Source organism: Magallana gigas, chromosome 5 (genome assembly GCF_963853765.1).
Source record: "Magallana gigas chromosome 5, xbMagGiga1.1, whole genome shotgun sequence".
NCBI lineage: Eukaryota > Metazoa > Mollusca > Bivalvia > Ostreida > Ostreidae > Magallana > Magallana gigas.
In genome coordinates, this window is record NC_088857.1 from 48613161 (window position 1) to 48638299 (window position 25139).

Genomic DNA, 25139 nt, shown 5'->3' on the forward strand with positions numbered 1-25139 from the left:
ATAATTATGAAAATAAAATATTAAATATCATGAGTGTATTTAGAAACTTCCAAGTATACCAAAATGTATATGATTTTTGTTTGGTATTTCCTATAAGACACTTTTCAAATCATAGAAATGACTTCATTGATCAAAGTTACACTTTCGCTCTTTTTCACAAATTTTTGCGATTCTGAAAATATAACCAAATATACGTTATGTGTAAAAAAAAGTTATGTAATGATTTAAATAATAGACGTTTCCTTTTTTGTTAACATTATGTAATTTAGTAAAAGTTAATCTGTGAACAATCAGTCTTGCATATATACCGTAATGAAGGTTTTTAAAATTATTTTTGCTGAAATAATACAATTTATTCTGAAAACAAATGCTTAGATTAATCAAATAGACATTTTAATGTGAGATGCTTTTGATACGATTCTGCAGGATTGAATGACGTCACCTATTTTTGTGGATTTGACATAGGAGACAGTTTGGAACAATGTAATATAGAACTGCGACCAATGCAATGGGAAATCATTGAGGTAAATTGATATCTTTGAACCTTGAAACGTGGTGCACGTTTATAATTGGTTGTCTTATAGTTGACCAGAAGCTTAATGGAGCAAATGTTTCTTTTTAATTATTATTTTTACATTTTCTCAAAAATACATTTGTTAGGATTGAAAGGTTTCTACCCTTGATTTTTTTATGGATAAACTTGTAAGTTTTGTTTAAAAAAGACCAATGTGTAAGCAGTCAAATTAAACTAAAAATTAGTACGTTCCAAATATTTATTCATGCTGTAGGGCTAACACAGGCACACTATCAAGTTAATTAGAATTGCTTTAATACGAAAGATACGGAAGCCCATTTAGGACCTATCAAAAAATATTTTTGAATTTGATATAACGAATTCTTGAATTTGTTAAAACGAATTTAAATCGTTATAACGAATTGTTGAATCCGTGATAACGAATTTAATTTGTTATAACAAATTTTAGGAATTCGTGATAACGAATTTAATCTGTTATAACAAATTCACTGAATTCGTTATTTCAAATTTCAAAATCTGTTTTAACAAATTAAACTTGAAATAACGAATTCTTGAATTCGTTATAACAAATTAAATTTGAAATAACGAATTCTTGACTTTGTTATTTTAAAGTTTTAATTCGTAATTTCGGTTTTTTAAACTCGGTTATAACATATTTTCACCCAATTTGTGGTAACAAATTTCATGTTTTGGGGAACAAATTAAACGGGACGGACTTCATTTGTCCCATATCGGCGTACGACGAAATGCGCCGATCAATTGATCTGCGTTAAACGGCGAAATGGTATTAAATGAAGTAAATGTAACCATGGTAACAGATGTAACAATTCCAAAAGACACCTTACTTTATCAGCTTTGCTAGAAATCCTACATAGAGAGAAACAAAATATTTATGAACTATATGTAGCAATGCAGTTTCACCAAAATACAATATATACAGATATGTTTCGACGGGTTTCTGCGCAAAATTCCAAAAATTTGTTAAATTAATGCTATCAATCAATGAGCATGCTGATTTATTAACATATATCTGCATTTTTCATCTCATTACATCACCAAACCGTGAGATTACGCCATGCTTAAAAAAAATATCGGTCTGGAATAAAATTGATTTAAGAATAAGGAATCATTCTTTGAGTATTACTAGTCTCAGGTGATTTTGGCCGGGACGTATTCAAATCAAATAAAGCTCGACGGGATTTATGATAGATATAACCACGCTCTGACCGAAATTATCAACTCATAATATTCAAAGAATGATTCCTTATTACTTTTATACTTATATATAATTTCCAATTTCTACACTTTAAAACAACATTCTAAAACCACTGTTTTTTTAATGAATAACACATTATATGTATTATTACGCCAATACTGTTTTTCGGTTATGCTGTATGACACGCCCATTTTGTGTCGTTCGTTTTTTATGAAATTATTGGGCTGGGTTATCACATTAAAGGACACTTAAACATGTAAATATAATATTTTATATGATGTAGCTAGGCATTATAACCAGGATGTGCGCATGCGTGACCCAACTTTCCATCAGAACGATGTATAGAATAGGTTATTTTTGGGAGTTGATTTTAATCAACTCTCCTACATGTATGCAGTTACTCAGGCAAACCGAAAGTGAAACAGTGTTTGGACCTAAGTACAAATCAACATTGCTGACAACATTTAGTTATAATCGATAAATTCGATGTAATGAGTTCTTAAGCATTGTTTTTCAAGGAAACTTATTTATAGATACCTTGTAAATAGTTAGATTTAGATAATTTTTGAAGTCGCACATTTTATATATTCCTACGCTCGTTCAACCAGATTCTCTCTTGCTTGTCGGTGATTAACGGATACAGCTGAGAGTCTGGTTGAACGAGACTAGAGTCCAATTTTGCTTGGATCCATACAATTTCTCATAACTATTCCGATTACTGATACGTAGTTTGATAGAATAGATCTTTGAATATTATACAACATGATTCATATTGGGTTTTCACGAAATTCCTGTGGAAGAATTCATGTTATTAAAAATGTGAGTAATTCAAATACATATAGGAAAGTACTTGCCATGCAAAATATCATTTCATTGATTTTAAACTAAATAATAATCGATAAAATCAACTCCCATCAGTTCTTCAGTACTTTGATTTTATATAGTACAACCAGGCACTATAACCAGGATGTACGCATGCGTGTACCGACTTTTCGGTAAACGTTTGGGAGGAAATTTGAAAGCTGTTTGGAGGAACTTCGAACTGATATTTGCGAAATTTAGAAAAGTATAGAACAATTTTATTTTTAAATTATAAATAATCATTTGAAGTGATAGGAAAGTTTGTGCATTAAATTTACACCAAAATGTTGAATAAATATTAGTATTTGAGAGAACAATATAGAGCAATGTTACAGGAAAACAACAGGCACTTAGCATCGGAATGGGGGAGGGGGTTGTGGAGTGGAGCAGGGGAAGTGGGGACGAGACTACCCCCTTCAGCACACTTTTCTTAAATTTACACATAAAATGTGAATTAAAAAAGAGTTGCCCCCTCTACCCCCAATGTTTTTGGGACCAGGTAAAAACTGAAATGATAGGGAGGAAATAAATTGTAAAATTGAGGTTGAGTGTTCACCTAACCCCCTATTTCCAAGGATTAGGTTTTTTTTTAAATGTTATCTTAGCATAGTGGACGTATCACCAGGGTCAGTGTTTGTATCACCAGGGTCTGTATAATCATAACCTGGGTCAATATTACGATGTGCACGTGTGCCCATCACTTGGGTCTGCATACAAATAACCTGGGTCAGTGTATGTATCATCAGGGTCAGTGTACGTATCACCGGGGTCAGTGTTCGTATCACCAGGATCTGTGTGCCCATCACCAAGTCAGTAGACATATCACCAAGGTCATTATACATATTACAAGGGTCTGGGTGCCCATTCCCAGGGTCTCAAAACCTATATTGTGATAGGTATTGAGACCATGGTGATGGGTATACTGACTCTGGACACGCATATACATGTACACTTGTAATCGGGTACACTAACCTTGGTTATAGGTAAACTGACCCTGGTGATGGGTATACTGATTCTGTATATGGGTATACATACGCTAGTGATGCGCACTTTGCCCCTTTTAATTTATACTAGTATACAAACCCCGGTGATAGGCAAATAGACGCTGATGAAACGTACACTGACCCTGGTGATAGTATTGAAACCCTGGTGTTCTGGTGATGGGTATACTGAATTTGGTTATGCGTATATAGACCATTGTGATACGTACACCGACTCTGGTAATATGTACTCTGACCCTGGTGATGGGTATACATACCCTGGTGATTGGCACACAGACCTTGGTGAGGGTTATGGATAGAGCTACATGGGTTCGCTGTTTTGACCACCCCTACCCCTCCCCAATAACCCCTAAAAAAAACTTTAAAAAATAAATTATCCCTCTCCTCCTTACCCTGGATTTTTTTACATTGAATCTAGTAAGCGTAGGTGTTTATAGAACCTGGTGAAATGTATATTGTATGAGATACAGTAATATTGGTTTATATATAAACCCAATATGTAAGGAAACTGTGATATTTTGTTCAGACAGGTGGCATCGTAAAAAAGTGAAAAGAGGGGGGTGGGGTTGGAGAATCGCCAAACAATTTTGACATGCAAAAATAAAATGTTTTTCAAAAATTCGAAAATCGTAGACCCTTGGGTTAGCTATAGAAATGCTAAGCTTACCACAAATTTAAATTCCACTGTTTATTTCCTCCCAGTCACTTTCAATTTTTTACATGCTCCGAAAATGCTGGGAAAAGGGGGGCAACTGCGTGGGGACAGGCCCCTCCCTGCCACCCCCACCCACCGTTTGAAGCTACGTGTATATTGTTTTCCTGTAACATCGCCTTTATTGTCCTCTTAATGGTATATGTAAGGAAACTGTGATATTTTGTTCAGGCAGGTGGCATCGTAAAAAAATAAAAAGAGGGGGTGGGTGGGAGAATCGCCAAACAATTCTTGATATGCAAAAAGAAATGTATTTCAAAAATTCGAAAATCGTACACCGTGGGATTACATGTAGCTATGGAAATGCTAAGTTTACCTCAAACTTAAATTCCAATTTTTATTTCCTCCTAGTCACTTTCAATTTTTTACATGCTCCAAAAATGCTAGGAAGGAGGGGGAAGGGGGGGGGGGCAACTGCATGGAGACAGATTCCTCCCTGCCTTTGTTTCCCTGTAACATTGCCTTTATTGTTCTCGCAAATATTTAAATCTTTTTTTTAAGTGTAAACCAAAGTTTTTTGTTTTTTGTTTTTGTTTTTTAAGCACATATCATCAGTTCGAAGTTCCTTCAAGAAGCTATCGAATTTCCTCCCAAATTTTTACCAATCCTGATGGAAAGTTTGTTCACGCATGCGCACATCCTGGTTATAATACCTGGCTATGTCATATAAAATATATTTATATTTTCTAAGCGTTCTTTACTGTGATAACATTACAAATCAATTTTGAAACCTATAGCCCAATAATTTCATAAAAAATGAGCGACACAAAATGGGCGTGTCCTACAGCATAACCGAGAAACGGTATTTCCTGCAATAATACATGTGCTATGCATGAAAAAAAACCCAGTGGTTTTAAAATGTTGTTTTAAAGTGTAGAAATCGGAAATAATATAGATATAAGCAAAAAGGCATCATTCTTTGAATATTATTAGGTGATAATTTCGGTCGAGCGTGCATATCAAATCTATGAATATAAAGCTATAAAGCCCTTCAAGCTTTATCGGATTTGAACACGCACCGACAAAACAAATATGAATAATGGACATATATATGCCCATGCAAGCGTTTAACGATACTAGTATCGTATTCATCAGTAAAAGGCGATTAGAATAGCAGGTTTTAAAATCGTTTGAAAAAAATCTGACTGTAACAAAATAATTACGGATAAAACTTTTTAAATCTACGATACTTAAAATAACTAGATACGTCAAATCATTAGACCGAATTTATTTTGTATAGCTTTGTAAGGAAATTTCCCTCGTGTTGACCTCGTGACGGCACTGAAGCCTCGTAATCGCCTAATTTCATTTTCTCTTGATAAGATTTCTAAAAGCAGGTAAAAATGGCACTTTGAAGAGGTGTAACTCTATTATTTTTGCATCGATTTTGGTGCGGTTTTTGCTTTAAATTCTGGTAAATAAATTCTATGACATAAGTTTGACATTGGCTGATTTGCAAGTACCTTTTAATAAATCAGCATGCTCTTTGATTAATAGCATTGACTTAACAATTTTTGGGAATTTTGCGCAGAAACCGTCGAAACAAATCTGTATACCCTGCATGGTATTGTTGGTGAAAATGCGTTGCTACATATATAGCAGTTCTTCAATATTTTGTTTCTATCTATGAAGGAATTCTAGCAAAGGTGATAAAGTAAGTTATGTGTCTTTTGGAATTCTTACATCTGTTACCATGGTTACAGCAACAGCTTTGTTTCTACGCCAGTTTACTTCATTTAACAATTCGCCGTTTAACGCCGATCAATTGATCGGCGCATTTCGTCGTACGCCGATATGGAACAAATGAAGTCCGCCCCGTTTAATTTGTTCCCCAAAACATGAAATTTGTTACCACAAATTGGATGAAAATGTCTTAATTGATTTTAAAAAACCGAAATTACGAATTAAAATTTTGAAATAAAGAATTCAAGAATTCGTTTTTTCAAATTTAATTTGTTAAAACAGATTTCAAAATTTGAAATAACGAATTCAACGAATTTGTTATAACAGATTGAATTCGTTATAACGAATTCCTAAAATTTGTTATAACAAATTTAATTCGTTATAACGGATTTAACAATTCGTTATAACGATTTAAATTCGTTTTAACAAATTCAAGAATTCGTTATATCAAATTCAAAAATATTTTTTGATAGGTCCTAAATGGGCTTCCGTAGAAAGACGAATAGGGCCACAAAAATATTTTTATCTCGTAATAACTAGACAATATTTCATAATAACGATGAAAGTTCTCATTATTATGAGTTAATTATCTCGTTATTAGGATTTGATTATCTTGTCATTACGAAAAAAAAATTCGTTATTACGAGATAAAATCTCCTACGAATTAATTATCTCGTGTTAACGAGAAAAGATATCAGATTTACGAGAAAAGATCTTGTAATTACGAGAATAGATCTCGTTATAACGAGTTATTTATCTCGTTATTACGAGAAAATTAACTCGTTATAATGAAAAACATAGAAGTTGTTTTTTGATTTATAATTGTGAAAAATACATTTATTATAAGTCTTTCTCCGTGTTCATCAGAGTTATACCTCAAACTCGATTGGTTGGCCCTTTTAGTCTATTTTTTTTCCAGAAATGTTTATTTAATTTTGATTATACTTGAATAACAACGATCAGTAGTTGTCTATTTCTACATAAAAAGATCGGATTTGACATTTGATCTTATATGAATAAGTGGAAAGAGCTCATGAAATTTTACTTTTCAACGTAAACATGTATTACAATCCCACTCCGAAGTAAATATCAGGTAGCCCTTGTCATAAAAAATCAATTCCATAAGTTACTGATAACTACTAGTATATAGTTTCAATCATGAATGTACAGGATTTAGCCCCGGATTGTGTTTAATGTATGTATATTTATACACAACCTATATCGAAAATACTTGATTTTGTATATTAACACTTTGGAGTCGGAAACCAAATTATCCGTCATATAATTATAAATGGGTCAAATAATTATATTTATCAATCTGCTTTGCTCATTCTTCTGAATTTTTTTCACTAATTTAATGCATTTCTAAATATATGTTCTTAGCTTTGCAGTGATTGACACACTGGGCTGACGAAAAATCGGTGTTCATTTTCAGGTTGAAAAATATTCAGATAAATAAATTAGTAGTCACATACCCATAGTAATTTTTTAAAACATTGATCTAAATAGAGACTATTTTTATTAGGATTTTGAGCAATCCTTAGACGATGGATATCATCCTGAAAACAACCGCTACCTAAAAACCAGAGTATCGGCCTATACTCATGAAAGTTTCTTTTCGTTTTCTGTCAACAATGTAAGCGTAAGTGAGTATCCAAGAATTGTAATTATATTAAAATATTCACGTCTCTTTTTACAATTTCTTGTATCAATGTCGGTTTTGTAATGAGTAACAACATTTTCACATTTCTCTGTGTGTTCAGAGCGTGAAAGTTGTCTACACTTGAAATACTTTACTGAATATGAAGAAGAGCAAATGTTAAGAATTCTAGTAGTAAAAGACAACAACCTGCTAAATAGCAGATTGTTCCACGGAAAGGGATGGTCAACAGCACGTGTTCCTTTGTACGCTTCTTCCAATATAAAGGTATATGCATAAAATAATTTTAATATAAATAATAATGAACAGAATGCATCTTTGTACAAATAAAAATTTCAGAAGAGAACAAAATTAAAATAAAATACAAAGCTCCACTGAAATTATTGTTAAGTCTATTTTTAAATTTCCTCTAACAAGGAAATTAAAAGTTGAAGAGAAAAATCCTTATCACTGATGACAAGCTGCGGATTTTTTTTTTTGTAGATTTATTTCATTGTATATTCGTTCAGGAATTCCTCTGTCATGATAGACGACATTATCATCACAGCTAAAACTTGTGGTAACAAGCATTAATTTTAAATTTGTTACACTGTAACATATCTCTCTCTCTCTCTCTCTCTCTCTCTCTCTCTCTCTCAGAATGACGTTTGCTAAAAAAAAGGGAAACAATTCTACTAATTATGACGGAAATTCATTTAATGTCTGATATAGACCTTCATTCATTGAAGTGTTATTGATCACTTTCAAAACGTAGGTCAATGACATACTTTTAGGGTTATTGGAAGAAAAATCCAATGATATTTAAAACTATGGATGAGATTTTCTTAATTGTGTTAATATCACAAATAATAAAACTCTTAAAAAGCGAAATACAGTTTATGAATGACAATGGTACAATATAGCTACAAAGATGAAATTTCAAATCACAATTTAAAAAAAAATACGAGTCCGAATTTCAACTATTATAATAGTACTGCAAAAATGTTTTAGCGGAAAACAAACTCTTAAAAAATTGTCCATTTCCCTTTATTTTGCTTTTAAGTCCATTTTTGTTTGAGCCTTATTCAAAAATCTAGTACAAATATCGAGATTTATGTTATGGTTAATCATCTTAAAAATTCTTTTTGTGTTTTGAACAAGTTTTACTCATGACATTGAATTTCATAAAATAGAAAATTCGAAAATTCACCACCCAAAACCTGCAGTAAACAATATCCTTTTGAGAATGAACTAAAACTAATAAATGTGTAACAGTTTTGTTCTGATTAAAAAAGAAACAAACGTTTGCTACAGTGGGCTGCAGTCCATGGTTTTATGGAGTTAATTGTGAAAAATTGGCAAAGTGTAACCGTAGCAACACTTTTTCGATCGACGACAAAGGGGAGTGCCACTGTAGGGCAAACTGGTTTGGAGACAGGTGCGACTGTTCCAAAAAAGATAACGAGGCTTGTTTTAGAGATGGAGAGATATGCAGGAACGGACAATGTACATGTAAAGACGGTTACACCAGAGCTGAAACAGGTTGTAGAGGTAATAACTGTTCCTTTATTCTTACAAAGGATAACTGCTACGAACTTATTGTTTTTACATTATTTTAAAAAAAGACAAATGAACGATGATAATCAAATAGGCATTCCATTTTGAATATCTGTATACTTGTTCGTAATTAGTTGGCAATATATACATCGTGTATTGTTTGACTTTTATTTAGATATTGATGAGTGTAAATTTCTCTGCGATAGTCAAACACAAGAGTGTACAAATAGCATTGGGTCCTATACATGCATGTGTAAAAATGGCACTGGAGATGGAATCATATGTTCAGGTGTGAAAACTCTTTGATTCTTCATAAAAAAAACATTTCAGTAAATATAATGTAGTTTTATTGGTACAGTTTGTTTTGTTTTGGTACTGTTGACATTGATTTTTACCTCTAAATGATTACATGTGTAACATGTAATTAATTAATAAAGAATCATTCTTTGAGCATTATGAGATGATTAAATGAGGCCGGGTTGATCAAATTCAAATAGGCCCGAAGGCCCTTATTATTGACTTGATCACGCCCGACAATATTTGATCACTTCATAATAGTCAAGGATAATTCCTGATAAATTTTAGTTATATAATTTTCAGCAATTATACTACTGAATCATTGATGACATGTTTTGGACTATACGTTACAAATCTGTTCAAAGTGTTTTCACTGAAAAAAGATCTTGAAAATGTAATAAATCGTTTTAGAATCAAGTCTTGCTGTCATAAATGGAGCATCACCACAAGAGGGCACTCTAGTAATGTGGAGACAAGGTGCTTGGGGAGCCTTTTGTATGGATTTTAATTTGTTCACTGCAATCACAGCTTGCAATACCATGTTTAAAGACATGTAGGTTTATCTAAATCAACAATTTTGTTAATAAGCTAATATTAAAAAAAATTACTTGTGGCTTATTCATTTGTATTACTTATTTTTCATTTTGCTGACCAAGAATTTTCAGGTTGACGAAGTCCAAAATTTTTGCGGTTTTCTGCTTATTTTTCCGTAAAATTTGACGATGGTATATAGGCCAACAATTTATAAGAAATATATGTATATTATTTCTTTAGCAAAATAAATAGAATTAAACATTTCATTTTAATTTGTCCCCTTCTTTGATTGTTTCTAATTATTTTCTTTAAAGAGTCCAAAATGAAACAATTTGTGCCATTATCTAAAAATCAGTATGGATATTATAATGTTTATAATGTTTTCTAGATATGGTGTTTCCATCACTAAAAAGGGAAGTTACCGCTCTACCAATGGAGTTGCCTACACTTCTCCAAAATGTAACCGTAGAGGGACTTTTGGGTTTGAAAACTGCGACGTTTCTTTAAAACCTTGTGATACTGAAAAAGATGCATTGTATTTAAAATGTGGAGGTAAATTGCTTTGTTACATGTGCCATGATGCTCATTATTTTATAAGAGTAAGTCGCAAGGAAGCTTTTTATTTTCAAACTGTTTAAATGCAATGTTGCCTTTGGATAATAATTGAGTCATTGTGTTAGAAAAATTGAAAAATGAATAAAATAAAATACTTTATGCATCAAATGGTATTCCAAGTACGTTTTGCTATAAATGATTCTCAAATGAGCAAGGCAATCTATATATTTCGTTATCATTGAGTTCTCATTCATTTTTGTTGTAGCATGCGGTGGAAAGTACACTTCCGAGTTTGGTGTTGTTGAGCCGCCTCCACAACTACCTGGAAACACGCTGTGTTCCTTTTTGTTGTCACCAACCAATGCCAAAACTATTAACGCAACATTTATCACATTTTCAATCGGTTCGAAAGATGAAATTAGATCCAATAGATGTGATGACACCAATGTTGAGGTATAATTAAGGATCTTTATGAAATGTGAAATATTGCTTGGAAAACACTACATTTTGGTAGAGTAGACTTTTACACAATCTGTTGGCTTTAAAAATTCAGTTGAGGTAATCATTGATATCTAAACTCGATATATAAAATCCGATGTTTATGAAAGAAGTATATTCAACGGAAGACTATGTCCACTAATATGACAGCATGTGTAGTGAAAAGTTGCGAGGTTATTTGCTCATTTATCAAGGCTTACTATGAAAATATCAGCGGATTTAAACGTTCATAACATGATGCATTTATCATTACAAAATATTTTTATAAAGTTATTTCAAATGGTAAAAATGTGTTATTAAATGAAACTGTTTACTAAATGCTTCTTTGTATGACACTTAGTGTGGTCCCCTGAATTCATAGTCACGTGATATTTGTTGATGATTCTCCCGAGTGTTTATTTCAATTCTCTTTGGATTTTTTATGTCTTTTTCAACAACTAAAGAAGTGAAATTTATAAGCAGAAATGTGTATCTCGTAAGTCCTGTCTTTGATCTGTATCTTAATAATTGTATCCCATTATATATTTAAGACTACTTGAAAAATAGTGGTATTCATCGTTAGGATGTATTTTTTCAAATTATACAATATCATTTATTATACAAAACACGAAAGATTTGGCATATGAATAGGCATAATATATATTCAATATGTGTTTTCATATTTTCAGATATTTGATGGTTCAAATAAAGACGCACCTTTCCTTGGACGATTCTGTCACAACAAAGGAAACTTTACAATAAATTCCTCTGGAAGTTCATTATATTTCGTCTATCAAACGTCTAGAGATTCAACAAAGCAAGATTTTCAACTGATCTTTGAAACCAAAGAGGCTGAGAGAGATCGTAAGATAAAACTAGTTGTTGTTTTTGCAGTAACTTCTATAACCACATAATTCCATATAACGAAGCGTATAATACGCTTATTTTGTTATAAGAAGCCGTTTGTTTTAAATTAGTTTTTTTTAATCGAGATGTGTTCTTTATATATTCCGAGTTTGTTAATGGATAAATAACACTTTCATTTGATATTTAGTAGTCGATCATTGATCGCTTTCAGATATTAGCCATGTAGTATAACGATCATCATTAATTTCTTTTTCTTTTATTTTTCTAAGTCAGTGCACTTGGAAAACAATGTGCTGACGACATCCAATGTAAAGCAAACAATGTTACATGTGTAGACAACGTGTGCAAATGTGAAATCGACTTTTATCAATGGGATGAATCGTCTTGCGCTAAAAGTATAGTATTCTTTATATTATTTCATACATATTTGATTATTGAATGATAAACTCTATAAAGAAAAACAAATCTGAAACTTAAAAGCTAAAACAAATATTTCTTATTATCTCTTCTCCCTACATGTGTAATGGATAAACAAATCGTTCACATTGTCATGATAATACATAAGTATATATAAATATATATACAAATTTATAGAAAAGGCTTGGAATTCTACTTGCAATGAAAGCAATGAATGCAGAACCGAATTTTGCAATGACTTGGATAAACTGTGTCTCTGTCCACCAAATACAATCATTGATGGAGATAACAATAGTTGTCTGAATGTTACGAAGATAACAGGTAAACTTTACTCTGTCTCATTATATCATATGCTTCGATAAAAATTTTTAGAATTATTTTATTCCTAGCAAGTAATGCCGTATCATTATCTCAGATCCATAAATCATCGGTTTATCCATATTAGTTTGTTATAATTTTAAGGACCCTCAAACTAAGTGTACAGTGACTTTAAAGTACTTTGCAGATAAAAAGAAACTGTAGCATACCTTGTTAACGATTTTTTTAAAATTCAAGTATTGTAAAAATATGATAAAGAAATCATAAAATTGATTTTCAAGCAATCTCTTCAAACAGTATTTGTGCGTCTTTACTTTTATTTGTCTTCAGCAATCATTTTTAACGGAAAAAATAACACTTGCTGTATTTTGAAAAAAAAACCAAATAACCTCAAAATATACTTTCGTCTATAATGCAAGGTAATTTTTACAACTTTCAATTTCCACATTTTCATTGTGTAAAAGGGTCCTTAAAAATATGATTGCGTGCATTCATAAAGCGAACTTTTAACATTGTGATATAATTTTTCAGGAATTTCAACATCTTCGCCCAAGTATTGGATGATTCCTATCCTCCTGTTCGTTTTCTTGATAATCGTTCTCGTTATAGCGGCCACAATAGTATTTACCAGAAGAAAAGGATATTGTCTGTAAAGTCATTTTATTGTCATACCTTTATAAAATGCATCTTTTATCACCTTTAATATTCTAATGACAAGATATTATGTTTATTAACCTATAGAATTAAAAAATATCAACATTATTTTTATGATATATATAACTTAATTAAATAATGTCTCTATTTGTTGATATATTATGCATTTTTTGTTTTTAAAAAGTTGTTTAATCAAGCGAGCAAATACTGTGGTTTACTTCACAAAGACATGCCGTATCAATCTGCGTAATACTTTTTATATTTGTTTAGAATATTAGCATATTTTATTTTGTCTAACTTTGTGAACATTAATGATTAAAAAAATGAATTTTATAAAATACCAAATACGTACGGCTCAGGTATGCACAGTTTAACCTGATTTAACTTATCAACTTATAAAAAAATAAAACTTGCAATGAAAAAATGGAAAATTACTAACGATAATTATTTTTTATATTATTTCGTTGGGTTTGAGTTAATTCTTTTTAAATTTATGAATGTATTTATAGAAAGCGTCGAAATCAGAAAACTGCCTATACGTATTCTGAACTGATGTCAGCATCCAGCTCTCTCTATGGGTAAGCTACGTTAAAAATAAAATGACCTTACGTAACTGTATATACATGTTTTAATTAATTTCAGATGATGTGTATAATATATATTGAATTCAACCAAATAAAAATGCATATCGGTGTATATATTATACATAATTTGTGCAGATGATACGATTTTTATTTTCAGAATGTCAACAGAAGACAGAAGCTTACAACGGAGTTCTGGTATAACAATTAACGAATCAGCGCAGGATGATGGTAACATTAAAGATTTTAATAATGTTTACACAGTTGCCGATATCAGCATAAGTACAAAAAATACCATCTTCGACAGTGTCTCCTTTATATAAAAAACCATTGTTCTCCTTTTACAGATACAGGACTTATAGAAATGTCACAGTCATGACAAGGAAACTGATTTCACGAAGAAGATTTCGACGGCAAATCTTTAGGTGGAGTTTTGTCCAAATTGTAAAGTGAAAATAACGTGACATATTCCAAATCAAGATTATATTGTAAAAAAGAAAAACTTTATGCCGTTGTGTTGTAAAGTTACCTTCTTTATGCATGAAGTATATTGGCATTTGTTCTACCGTGTAGTTGTTTTCTTAGAAAGTTCTCAATTGAAGAATATTTGTTCAGAAAACTGTAAAATTACAATAATTATGAGAGCCATATGCTTAAAGATAAAGTCATTAATAAATTAATAAAGGAGTCTTAATTTATAGTTCCGATATGGTCAATATTATCTTCTATATCAAGTTATTATTCATTGCATGCATCATGTTAAATCAAGAATTTTCCATTTTAACAACTGAATACGGATTATTGTTAAAGTATCGTATTGACATTTTATGTACGTAAAATGTTACATGCAAATGAAACATCAGTCATGTACATTTTCATAATAAAAAAGTATTTTACTAAAAATAATGTTATTCTCGTTTGTTTACAGAAGCAATGAATAACCATTGTAAAGATGTTCTAATGCCTGCAAAAGACAAATTATAGATAAACATTTTATTCCCGAATAACTCTGAAATACATGTACATTGTTACTTTATAATTAATAGATTATTATTAAATTACACGACTGCTTAAGAAATACATGTACATGGTTATTTTAAAATTAATAGATTATTATCAATTTACAAGACCGCTTGCTTTTATCTATAGATTTGTTATATAACAAATATTCCTCAATTCAAACAATCAATCCCCCATGTGAGTGATATTTTTATCATTGTGAACACACTTTTAACAAGAACAAGAAGGTTCGATTACTTGCACACTTTAAACCACATTTTTTTTTAAAAAGAAAATTGAAGTAGGAAACAAGTTTTTAGGATGTCAATTATAAAGTGAGACGAAAACAGGTCTAAAAAAGAAATTAGAAAATTTAAGACTTTTTAAAGAACTGTTTGAGGTTAGCAAAAAGTCAAATTTATTAAACATTTTAAAAATCTTTAATTTTACTGAAATATTTGACATATTTTTGCTCTTGCACAGCCAGGATATTTAACAATACAATAAAGAAAAACGACATACTCGCAAAAATATAGCCAGTTGAGAAGTGTTTTTAAAGAAACATATTTAAATAGTTCAGTACAGAATATTATATTCACACATCTGTCAAATAAAATTTAAATTTATTTCAAAGCTCTGATTTTAAAATGCTTTTCATTCATTCATTCATTCATTTGTCAATCATTTTATCCTTCATCTATTGTCTCCTTGCACTCCGTGCTTTCTTCACAATTGCATCGAGTTCCTTTCCATCCATACTCACAAATACATTTCCCGGAATCTTTGTCACATGATATAGATTTACTTTGGTCACATTTACATGTATTCTCACACTCTGCACCATATTTGAAAGAAGGACAATCTAAAATTAAATAGGTACATGTAGATAAAATTAACAAAGAATGGTCTGAATTTTCAGATTATTTTGCAAGTATTAGTATTTGGTCTTGCAACAAAGTATGCTCATTTCAAATTCAGTTATTTCTAAAAAGAAAACTACAAACAAAGAATATATTAGATTTGGAATCAAGGCGGAAAAATCAGTTTACCATCAGAACAGGAAATGCCCACATCTTGATCATGAAAGCAATTATAAGGGTACTCTGAGTTCGGGAATCCATAGCAAGATTGAATTGTTACTTCAAATCCAGCGCAATCGAGATTCGTAATCAGAATATCCCCGGAACCCTCTCCATAATAAGCATCGGTCTTGAATTGTACGTGTCTCCTAAAAACGAAGTGAAACTTTAAAAAATGTTTATTATATCAATACTAAACAACAAAATTTAAATTTTGTTTTCTACGTGAAAAGATGAAAATTTTATTTAGCTCACTTTCAATTTATGACAGATGTATACGATTGTTTCGGTTGTAATTTTAAGCAAAAAAATCGCTTAGCTTTTTCTGATATTGGAATTTTTTGCGAAAAGACAGTTACAGTAGCTGGCAATCATCGATATTATATTTTTGCCTTTCTGATAGTAGTTATATTTTCTTTACTTTTTAAATTACATCATTTTCAAAGCATGTACAGGTAATACGGAATGATTTGTAAAATTGTAAATCTTTGGGTCACATGGGGTTTTGAACGATACACAGAACACGTTTACTCCAACGGTGTTTTCACCTAATCATACAAAGATTTCGGGTGCTTTCAATAAAACCGGCACCGCCAGATTCGCTGGTGTTGCCTTCGTTGCCGAATGCTGGAAAGCGCGTCGCCGGCGAGCGATTGTGGCAACACATTTGATCATTGCCGATTAAGAAACAATATGGTATCTCTGTTACCATAATGGAAAACTGGATTTTTGTAATTAAAGTTTGCATTGCTACATCGAAAAACGTTAAAACTGTAAATAGCTTAATGTCTGGACCAGATTTTGAGATAAGTATCAGATTTAAGCTGCAATCGTCCTCGTTGGAGCATTGTGACGTTGCCAACCGTCCCATTAACGTCACCGTTTCTTGATAATGTCGCCGGAGAGGCAACGTTAATGGAAAGCGCCTATAGTTTAGTTTCAAATTTGCATCCACACAAGAAACGTTGTTTTGATCCAGATATTTCATCTTGTAAATATTAATCTTGAAAGATAACAGTATGAAGACGTGCACTAAAAATAGGAAATTATATTTTTTTCTTACGTAGGTAGGCTTAGCTGCCTACATGCAACCCTGGCGTTTTCTTCCGTAAACCCATCGCTGCATACTGTCCCCCAAGACGGGTTTCCATAAAGAAGAACCTCCAATCGACCATTTGATTTATCACTGCCGTTCACCAATCGGATGTTGTTATAAGAATCCACTGCAAAATAAACCATTTTCATTTGAACAAAATTCAATTTATTTAGGCTTAAAGGACTTTTCTATTTTTAGAATATATTTAATAGGTCAAGAATGCAATATAATAAATGAAGTTATTGACAAATTAAGGAAGAAAATGAATGTGTGCAAGTGACACATGTTTTATTTATCAGAATTGGCATGTTACATAGATGAAGTAATAGACTTAATTAAGATTCATGTTTGTTTCTGCTACGACATTATAAAAGATTCTATCAGATTTGCTTAACAATATCAATACTCACCGCATATTACCCCTGCAGTGTTCTCAGGTTTACAATCATCAGCTTTAGCAAACTTGCAGTTGAGGAGGTCTGTCTCATTTCCTCTACACCACATATTCATTAGAAAGGTTGGCCCAACGCCTAGTCCAAACTCAGATTCATGTACAGCTACACCATAACTAAAAGTTTCAAAAATACAACATAATCAAATGTCTCAAAATCCTTAATTTGAACAGGATGAACATTTTACGAAAACAAAATTAAAATAATTAAAAGATACTACATGTATAAATAAGTAGATACGCAAGTCAAGTGGTTTAAACACGTATTATCATGAATCAAATCAGTGTGTTCAAAAAATATCATTAGTGTGTGTTATATTACTAAATATAAACTCCTTAGCAACATTAATAAGTTTTAAAATGTTATTCAGCACCATATAACGTATTTTACAGTTTTAAGGACAGCATGATGATTCATGTTTGAAATGCATATTTTAACTTGACATTTTAAAACTAACTAGACGTGTATGCACTTAATTTTCGATCTAACATCAATATACCAGTAAAAACCATAAAGTTCATAGCTTTTTCAATAGAAACATTATTTGTAACTTTTTATAAATATTACTTGAATTGCCTACCTGGCTTTTCCTAACTGTCTGCAGACCACAGTTGCACAATTGTCATTCCAGGAATCATCACAAACAGTTGACCAAATGCCATCAATAACCACTTCCACTCTCCCACTTGACTTCGACTCTCCGTTTACAATTCTGATTACTGATAAAATTCAATATTTTATGTCCTTCTCTTTTTTAGTAGAATTTCCAATTTATTTTTCAAATAAAATATTTTTTGTATGTCATGGTAAGTTTGGACATGTTTATACATTGAATCACATGCTAATTTATAAAGTGAAAGCAAATATTATTTTGTTACGGGTTGCTGTTGTGTTCAATATCTTACATTGCTTAGGACAGGGTTCCCCGTTGTCTTCACACTGACACGCTTCTCCAGTGTAGCCTTGTTTACAGTGACATTGTCCGTTGGCTTTATCACAGAACTCGGTGTGTACTCGCACACAAGCACAGTCGACACAACTCGGGCCAAATGTCCAGTTTGCACAATCTGTATATGTATTGAAAAATACATAATTCAATTTTATTTATCATTGATGTAAAGTGCGATAAGGATTATTATTCTATCTTTGATTATTGTGTTTGTACATACCACATGCAGACTCTGTGAGGAATATGTTATCAATGGCGGTTCTCTCACCCATTCTAAATCGTATCTAAGTGAGAAGAATAAAATAACAGTCTATGTAATAAGACAATAACTAGTAAATTCATAGTTTGCTTATTTATGGCTGGCGTAAAACTGTTGGATGAAGTTATCAAAGACATTATTATAATTTCTATTCAGTTGTCACATTTAATTTTGAAAATAGCTTTAAAATTTAAAACAAGCTTTTTAATAATAGAAAACTTCCACTTTTTTCACATTTTTCTCATTTTAAAAGGAAATGATATAATAGCTTTGACAGTTAACCTAAATGTCGCACATTTCCCTTAAAGTATCTAAAAGGATAACAACTGTGATATGAGTTTTAACATCAAATTTTTTGCAAACCTCATTAACTGGATTGCTTTCATGTACAGCTACACGTCTGGTAGTCCAGTTAGGATAATTTCCAAATATACTCGTTAATGCTGATTCAAAATTCATTATATTGTTCACATATACTTCAACCGAGCCGATTCCATCAAGCACGTAGTCAAAATATACACAAAAGTGATTTCCTATATCATATGGAAAAAAGCATAATCATAATATTAGTTTTTCATGAATGTGTAAATTCATACCATATGATTCTTGTTTATAGCATATGTTGTTGCTTATTGTTTTAAACAGGATATTTGTGTTCTTTATCATGAGAGTTATATTATCTATAGCAAAATTTCAATAATTAGATGCCTTTTTCAGTAGAAACCTTTTGCTGTTGTTTATCGTTTAAACAAAACAAAATGCAAATTAAAATGAATTGCACAGTGTTATTAGTGTAGCGGATAGTGGATGGAATATTTCACTTGTGGATACAAGCACCAAATTTTGCATGAAGGTTCCTTGAACATTAATTGATAAAAAAATATCGTTGACCATTCAAGTTTTGGTCATTTTCAAGATGGCCGCCTCTTATTTCAAAATGGCGTCTTTTTTTCATAATGTTTTCATGATATTTTAAATATTTCTGGGTAATGTTTTTGTTTTCTGTGAAATTATGAAGAAGAATTTGTTGTATGATATAATTTGATGTTCATTTCATATATGAACACTCTGCGCATGCGTTTAAAAACATGCTGCAGCTCATTTTTGAATGTACATGATCTAATCGTCTAAGCAGTTGCACTGCAAATAGCAGTGCAAAATAATTCGGACTTGAAACATTTGCATTCCCCAGAACAACTAATATTACATCAACATTCCAGTAGTTTTTGACATGAAGCCGCAATTGATGGTAAGGATGTCCCTTGTGAAACCGATAAACCGCTATCTTATCCCAACCCTATCTGGAAGGGGATGCTGTGTTTTTTTCTTACTTAGTAACTGACCCAATGTATTGTGACCCATGGAAAATGCACAAGTCGGTCAGTATTCGTTTTACAAGATTTATTAAAACTCCGCAACTTATTTCAATCTTCCGCGAGATCGGGAGTCGGTGGTACGAGCGCCTTGACCGTCGCTCTCCAACTGCCGAATAATTAAACATGGCCAACAATTACATATAGATAACAAAACATTTTTAACAATAGAGACTAATAGAAAAGTAAATATAAAGAGTTACTTCAATTAACGGATTACTAAGATAAACTGTGAGTCAATTAAGGGTGTCCGGATCAAAGTCACTCAACGCCAGTGACAGGGGAAAAGGTGTCATGTCCAAGGGGAACATTTCACACGGTGATAGTATGTCCAGCTTGCAATACAGATCTCTTAATATGCTCTACAAGAGCAGCTTTTGAGGGATCGAGGGATGCCATTGTATGGAAGCTGCTTACGAGCAAAGAGGCCAAGGCGCGTGTCATTTACTGTATTAGAGGTGTTAGATCGAACGTACATGATGTGTACAAATTCTTCTTGTTTATTAATCATATGTTCTGTCACACTGTCACAAGGAGAACTTGAGAATCTGAGTACCTCTGTTACGTTCTCAAACACATTTCAGCCTGCCATTCTGTCATTTTACCTGTCTCAACAAATGCGAACTCTGTATCCCAGTCCGTGATAAATGAAAGAATGACAATGCTTTGATCTTGGACCCAGTGATCCAACAATGTCATGAACTATAATGATGGTATCCATCGCAAATCCTTGCCCTTTCCAAATGTCACCCATAACTCATCAACTTTTTAATCATCAAAAACAACCACACCAATAACAACAACAATCTGTATCCAATCTGTTGTCAGTAACAGAGCTATAGATACAGACTTGTATCATCTTGAAACCATGAAGAAGCTGACACTTGTATGTTCCTACATACAAAACATGCAGCCTTGGGTAGTATCAATTCAAGTTCGGATACAGATTGTTGTTGTTATTGGTGCGAGTGTTTTTGATGATTTGAAAGTTGATGAGTTATGGGTGAAAGGGCACGAATTTGCGATCGATACCAATTCATGATACTGTAAACATATTATATTTGGCGTGTACAATATTTGGCGGAAATTAGTTTTTGAACAAGTTGGCGTAGATTTGAATTATAGTATTCCTGAACGTGTCTATTCTTTTACATATATGTATTGCATTTAGCGGTGTACTTAATTTAGCGGACGCCGCATTCCGCACAAAGCGCTAAATATAATACACAGCCAAATGTTGTACATTTACAGTAATGTTTCATCAGTGGGTCCAAGATCAAAAGCACTTTAATTCTTTCAGGCATTCACGGATTGTGATACAGAGTCCGTATTTGATGGGACATGTAAAATGACAGCATGACAGGCTGAAATGTGCTTGAGATCGTTGCAAAGGTATTCGGATTCTTAAGTTCTCCTTGTGACTGTGTGACAGAACATATAATCAATTTGTACACATCATGTACGTTCGGTCCAGCACTGCCAATAGAGTAAATGACACGCGCCTTGACCTCTTTGCTAGTAAGCAGCGTCCGTACAATAGCATCCCTCGATCCCTCAGAAGCTGCTCTTGTAGAGCAAGCTAAACATATATTGGGTTAGTCACTATACAAGGGACAAAACTCACCATCCCCTTCCAGATGGGGTTGGGATAAAGATTACGGTTTTCGATTTCACACTGGACATCCTTACCACCAATGGCAGCTTCATGTTAAGAATTACTGAAATGTTGATGTAGTATTAGTTCTGGGGAATGCAACACAAATGGTGACACAAATTTTGCACTTTTTCTGCCAGTGACCTTGACCTTGCACAAATGACCTAGGGTCAAGGTCATGACACAATCTTAGGTCATAAGCAATCTTTGTGTGAAGTAAGAACCTCCAATGTTTCTCCACAAGAAAGATATGGACCGGACACGAATTTTGCACAGACGGACGGCAGGACGGACGGACGGACAAGATGATTCCTATATACCTGTATAATTACAACATTGCTTATGGTGACAGATGTTGAAAATAATAGTAGGATTGTGAAAAGTTCAATTTTATTGGTAAAATTCCTTTTTTCTATATATCATGCAACTTGCCAAAATAGTGACACTGGAGAAAGATACGTATATTTCGGCAAACGCAAACATGTGAAAGCTTACGTTGTTCTTTTAATTGAATGTGAATTATGGTGTAGTAGTCCTCTGCTGGTATGTCAATTTGTCGAGTATCTACAAACACATATGTAGGATTGTCTGATCCTTCGTGTGGTCTCCAATCTAGATAGGCACTGTAGTACTGTATGCAAAAAGTCACAATAACAAACTGTCAACCATCTCAAAAACAATGAAGCGAAATATGAATTAAAATTTATAACTTATTTAGTTAGATATCAACAAAAAAACCTACGATTTTTTCTGTATTAATTTTGTTTTGTATGGCATATTAAGTAATAATAATGTTCATTATTTTACTATTTATGATTACTTACTTTGTATCGGTCAATAAATATCGGGTTTGTAAGTTCAATGTTGCACTCTTCTTTCCAGTAATAGCCTTCAAAGGGGCAGGAATAAATCACATCAGTCAAATCTGCAATTCATAACATCAAACATCCGATCACTTACAACGTAAACTAAGTAGTTGGCCTTTTAACCCTCACACTTTCAGAGAAATCATTGCATGGGTGCAGAAGGTTTCGATCAAATCAAAAGTACTATTTTACAGACCCGGTTTTAGTTGTTTCGTATTGAGAGAAAGTTTTTATGCTCTTTTTTAACGTGTTCTGTGCTTTATCTACTGTACAACCTGGCCCCACCGTTACTTAAATTTTTAAAATACTAAACACAATTCTCAACACAAATCTTTCAAAGAAAGGTAGATATGTTTGAGGTGAATACTAAAAGTTAAAGCAAAGTATTGTCTTGGAAAGATGGCGATGGCAGAGCATGATGAAACCAAAAGTTACCAAATATGCAGTAAGAATTTTTCTTTTAAAAATACTTTGCGGGCCATATTTGGTTTACTCCTAGCCTTGTATAAATTTATTACAAAATTATTTGAGGGGTTTTGTCTCCAGAACCAACCTGCTAAATAAAATGATACATCTAGTGATTACCTGAACAGTTCGTTGATTTGTTGAATGACCCCTGCTTGCACACACACCTGTCATAATTTATTTTGGAAGGTTCTTTACATTGGGGAATCACTGATGTTTGCCAACTACAGTCAGTTCCTCCATAACCGTCATGGCATACACAAACTCCGGTTGTGACGTCACATCCTATGCTTGTTTTCTTGTTACACTCACAGTCTTTCATACAATCTTCTGAGTACTTCCATACTGGACATTCTAAAAATCAAGGAGACAAAATATATGCTTGCAGATTTGCATCAAAAAGTAATCGAAACATTACCTTTATGAAACAAGGGGACAATAGAACTATGACGCTTCTGCAGGTATATTTTGGATAAGGCAACTTACTCCCACATTCAATCTGTTGGTAATTGGGACAATATGGGTTGTAGGAAAAGTCGCAGTCTGTTAGAGTTTCCTCATCTCCAGCACAACTAATCGATATTTGTAAATTCTCTTTGCCATAAGCTGGTTTCTGATTTGAATATACTGGTCGCCTTATGGAAATAAACATTTTTGAAACTTACATTTATAATCAAATCTTTCATATTTGACTAACTCTCTAGTCACATTTTGCATCAAATACATCGTATACAACACCAATAACGAAGTCTGCATTGCTATTTTCTTTTTAGAAAACAAATTTCATACGTAGATAGATTAAGCTGCCGACAAATGACTTTGGCGTTCTGTTTGCTTGATGTACTGTAACTGCAGACTCCCTTCCACCCGGTCCCTCCAAACATCTCTACAACCCCTTCATCATCGAGTCGAACATTGTCTGTGAAAAAATTACATGTACTTTGTAACGTTTCTTCAAAGCCAAATTTTACATAACCATATATAAAAACGCAGGAGATCATTTTTATTTTAATATATGTTCATTTGAAAATGCTAAATTAAATTAAATTTATAAATTTCATTTATTGGTATCTAATATCACTTTAACTCTGCTACTTTATTTTTTGTCTATTTAATCATACTATATAAATAAGCATGCATTGAAATAATGTCTGCCCGATCTAGTCCGCTAGGTTGTCAACAGGACACCCCCCCCCCTTCCCCGATTCTATTGCTTTCTTAAGTTATGATGACTTTAAACGTACCTACGCAGCCGTGTCTGTAGTTGGTGAACCCTTTCTTACAGATGCAGAGTGTTTGGTTATTCTCCCTGTAACAGTCAGAAGTCTCTGTGTTGCATGTATGCGACCCAACAACACAGTTGCAGGAATATCCAGTGAACCCTGGCTTGCAAATACACTCTCCCGTTTCTGGATCACATGATAATGTATTCTTGTTGTTGCAAGTGCAAAGTAACTTGCAGCCTTTACCGTACCTCATGTATGGACATACTAAAAATATTAAGAGATGGTACGGTTCTTAACAAATCCTTATTTAGTTAGTGATTAGTCTACAAGTTTTGTTTAAAGAAATAGAATTCAATTATAATATAATAATATTATTATTATTTACAATATGATTATTTTGTTTAGATACAGGAAAAAAATATCCCATATTGTATATATAAAAGCATGAGTATATGTTACCTAAATAATCTGATAATTTGCGAAACGAAAATTCTGACGATATTGACGAGTCACTAAGAACTATAAACGTCTTAAATTCCACGTGTCTAAAATTTCACCATTTCCTGTGTTAGTACCTTTCATGGTATTTTTAATTTAACGGCCAATCGGTTTCAATTTAAATGAAAATTGAACACAAATTGTATGTAATGAACATATTACCACACATTTATATCATTTTTCTTTGGAATCATGTTAAGTTACTGTCCTAAATTCGTTAAAAACTATCAGAAAAATAATTTAAAGTATTTTACCGAAGATAATACGCACTATTGTATATTGCGCACCCGACATTTTGAGCATAAAAAATTGGGGGGGG

At 32.4% G+C, this 25139-nt stretch overlaps 2 protein-coding genes across 4 annotated transcripts in view; one reads left to right on the forward strand and one right to left on the reverse strand.

The window, feature by feature from the left end:
- The window catches only part of LOC105319838 (uncharacterized), a 50174-nt gene extending 35783 nt beyond the window's left edge, over window positions 1-14391 (forward strand). The window contains exons 32-48 of one of the 3 annotated variants that reach the window (XR_010714371.1): window positions 427-524; window positions 7534-7654; window positions 7772-7935; window positions 8152-8227; window positions 8962-9198; window positions 9380-9493; window positions 9913-10054; window positions 10424-10587; window positions 10856-11043; window positions 11757-11931; window positions 12204-12329; window positions 12529-12672; window positions 13201-13318; window positions 13508-13569; window positions 13833-13901; window positions 14065-14135; window positions 14252-14319. Coding sequence is in view for 2 of the 3 variants with exons in the window: in XM_020063902.3 (XP_019919461.2) it covers window positions 427-524; window positions 7534-7654; window positions 7772-7935; window positions 8152-8227; window positions 8962-9198; window positions 9380-9493; window positions 9913-10054; window positions 10424-10587; window positions 10856-11043; window positions 11757-11931; window positions 12204-12329; window positions 12529-12672; window positions 13201-13318; window positions 13833-13901; window positions 14065-14135; window positions 14252-14283 (2039 nt within the window). In the remaining variant the exon portion in view is untranslated. Of the gene's footprint in view, window positions 1-426; window positions 525-7533; window positions 7655-7771; window positions 7936-8151; window positions 8228-8961; window positions 9199-9379; window positions 9494-9912; window positions 10055-10423; window positions 10588-10855; window positions 11044-11756; window positions 11932-12203; window positions 12330-12528; window positions 12673-13200; window positions 13319-13507; window positions 13570-13832; window positions 13902-14064; window positions 14136-14251 lie in introns of those variants that run through there. The other 2 variants (XM_020063902.3, XM_066085998.1) reach the window with 2 other exon arrangements.
- The window catches only part of LOC105319820 (scavenger receptor cysteine-rich type 1 protein M160), a 28739-nt gene continuing 17299 nt past the window's right edge, over window positions 13700-25139 (reverse strand). The window contains exons 12-25 of the mRNA XM_034455055.2: window positions 24341-24586; window positions 23886-24015; window positions 23583-23731; window positions 23217-23450; window positions 22590-22690; window positions 22261-22396; window positions 19102-19271; window positions 18700-18763; window positions 18436-18597; window positions 18111-18249; window positions 17489-17646; window positions 17046-17205; window positions 15953-16131; window positions 13700-15765 (exon numbers count right to left, since the gene is read on the reverse strand). Coding sequence (XP_034310946.1) covers window positions 15590-15765; window positions 15953-16131; window positions 17046-17205; window positions 17489-17646; window positions 18111-18249; window positions 18436-18597; window positions 18700-18763; window positions 19102-19271; window positions 22261-22396; window positions 22590-22690; window positions 23217-23450; window positions 23583-23731; window positions 23886-24015; window positions 24341-24586 — 2204 coding nt within the window. The 3' untranslated portion in view covers window positions 13700-15589. The remainder of the gene's footprint in view (window positions 15766-15952; window positions 16132-17045; window positions 17206-17488; window positions 17647-18110; window positions 18250-18435; window positions 18598-18699; window positions 18764-19101; window positions 19272-22260; window positions 22397-22589; window positions 22691-23216; window positions 23451-23582; window positions 23732-23885; window positions 24016-24340; window positions 24587-25139) is intronic.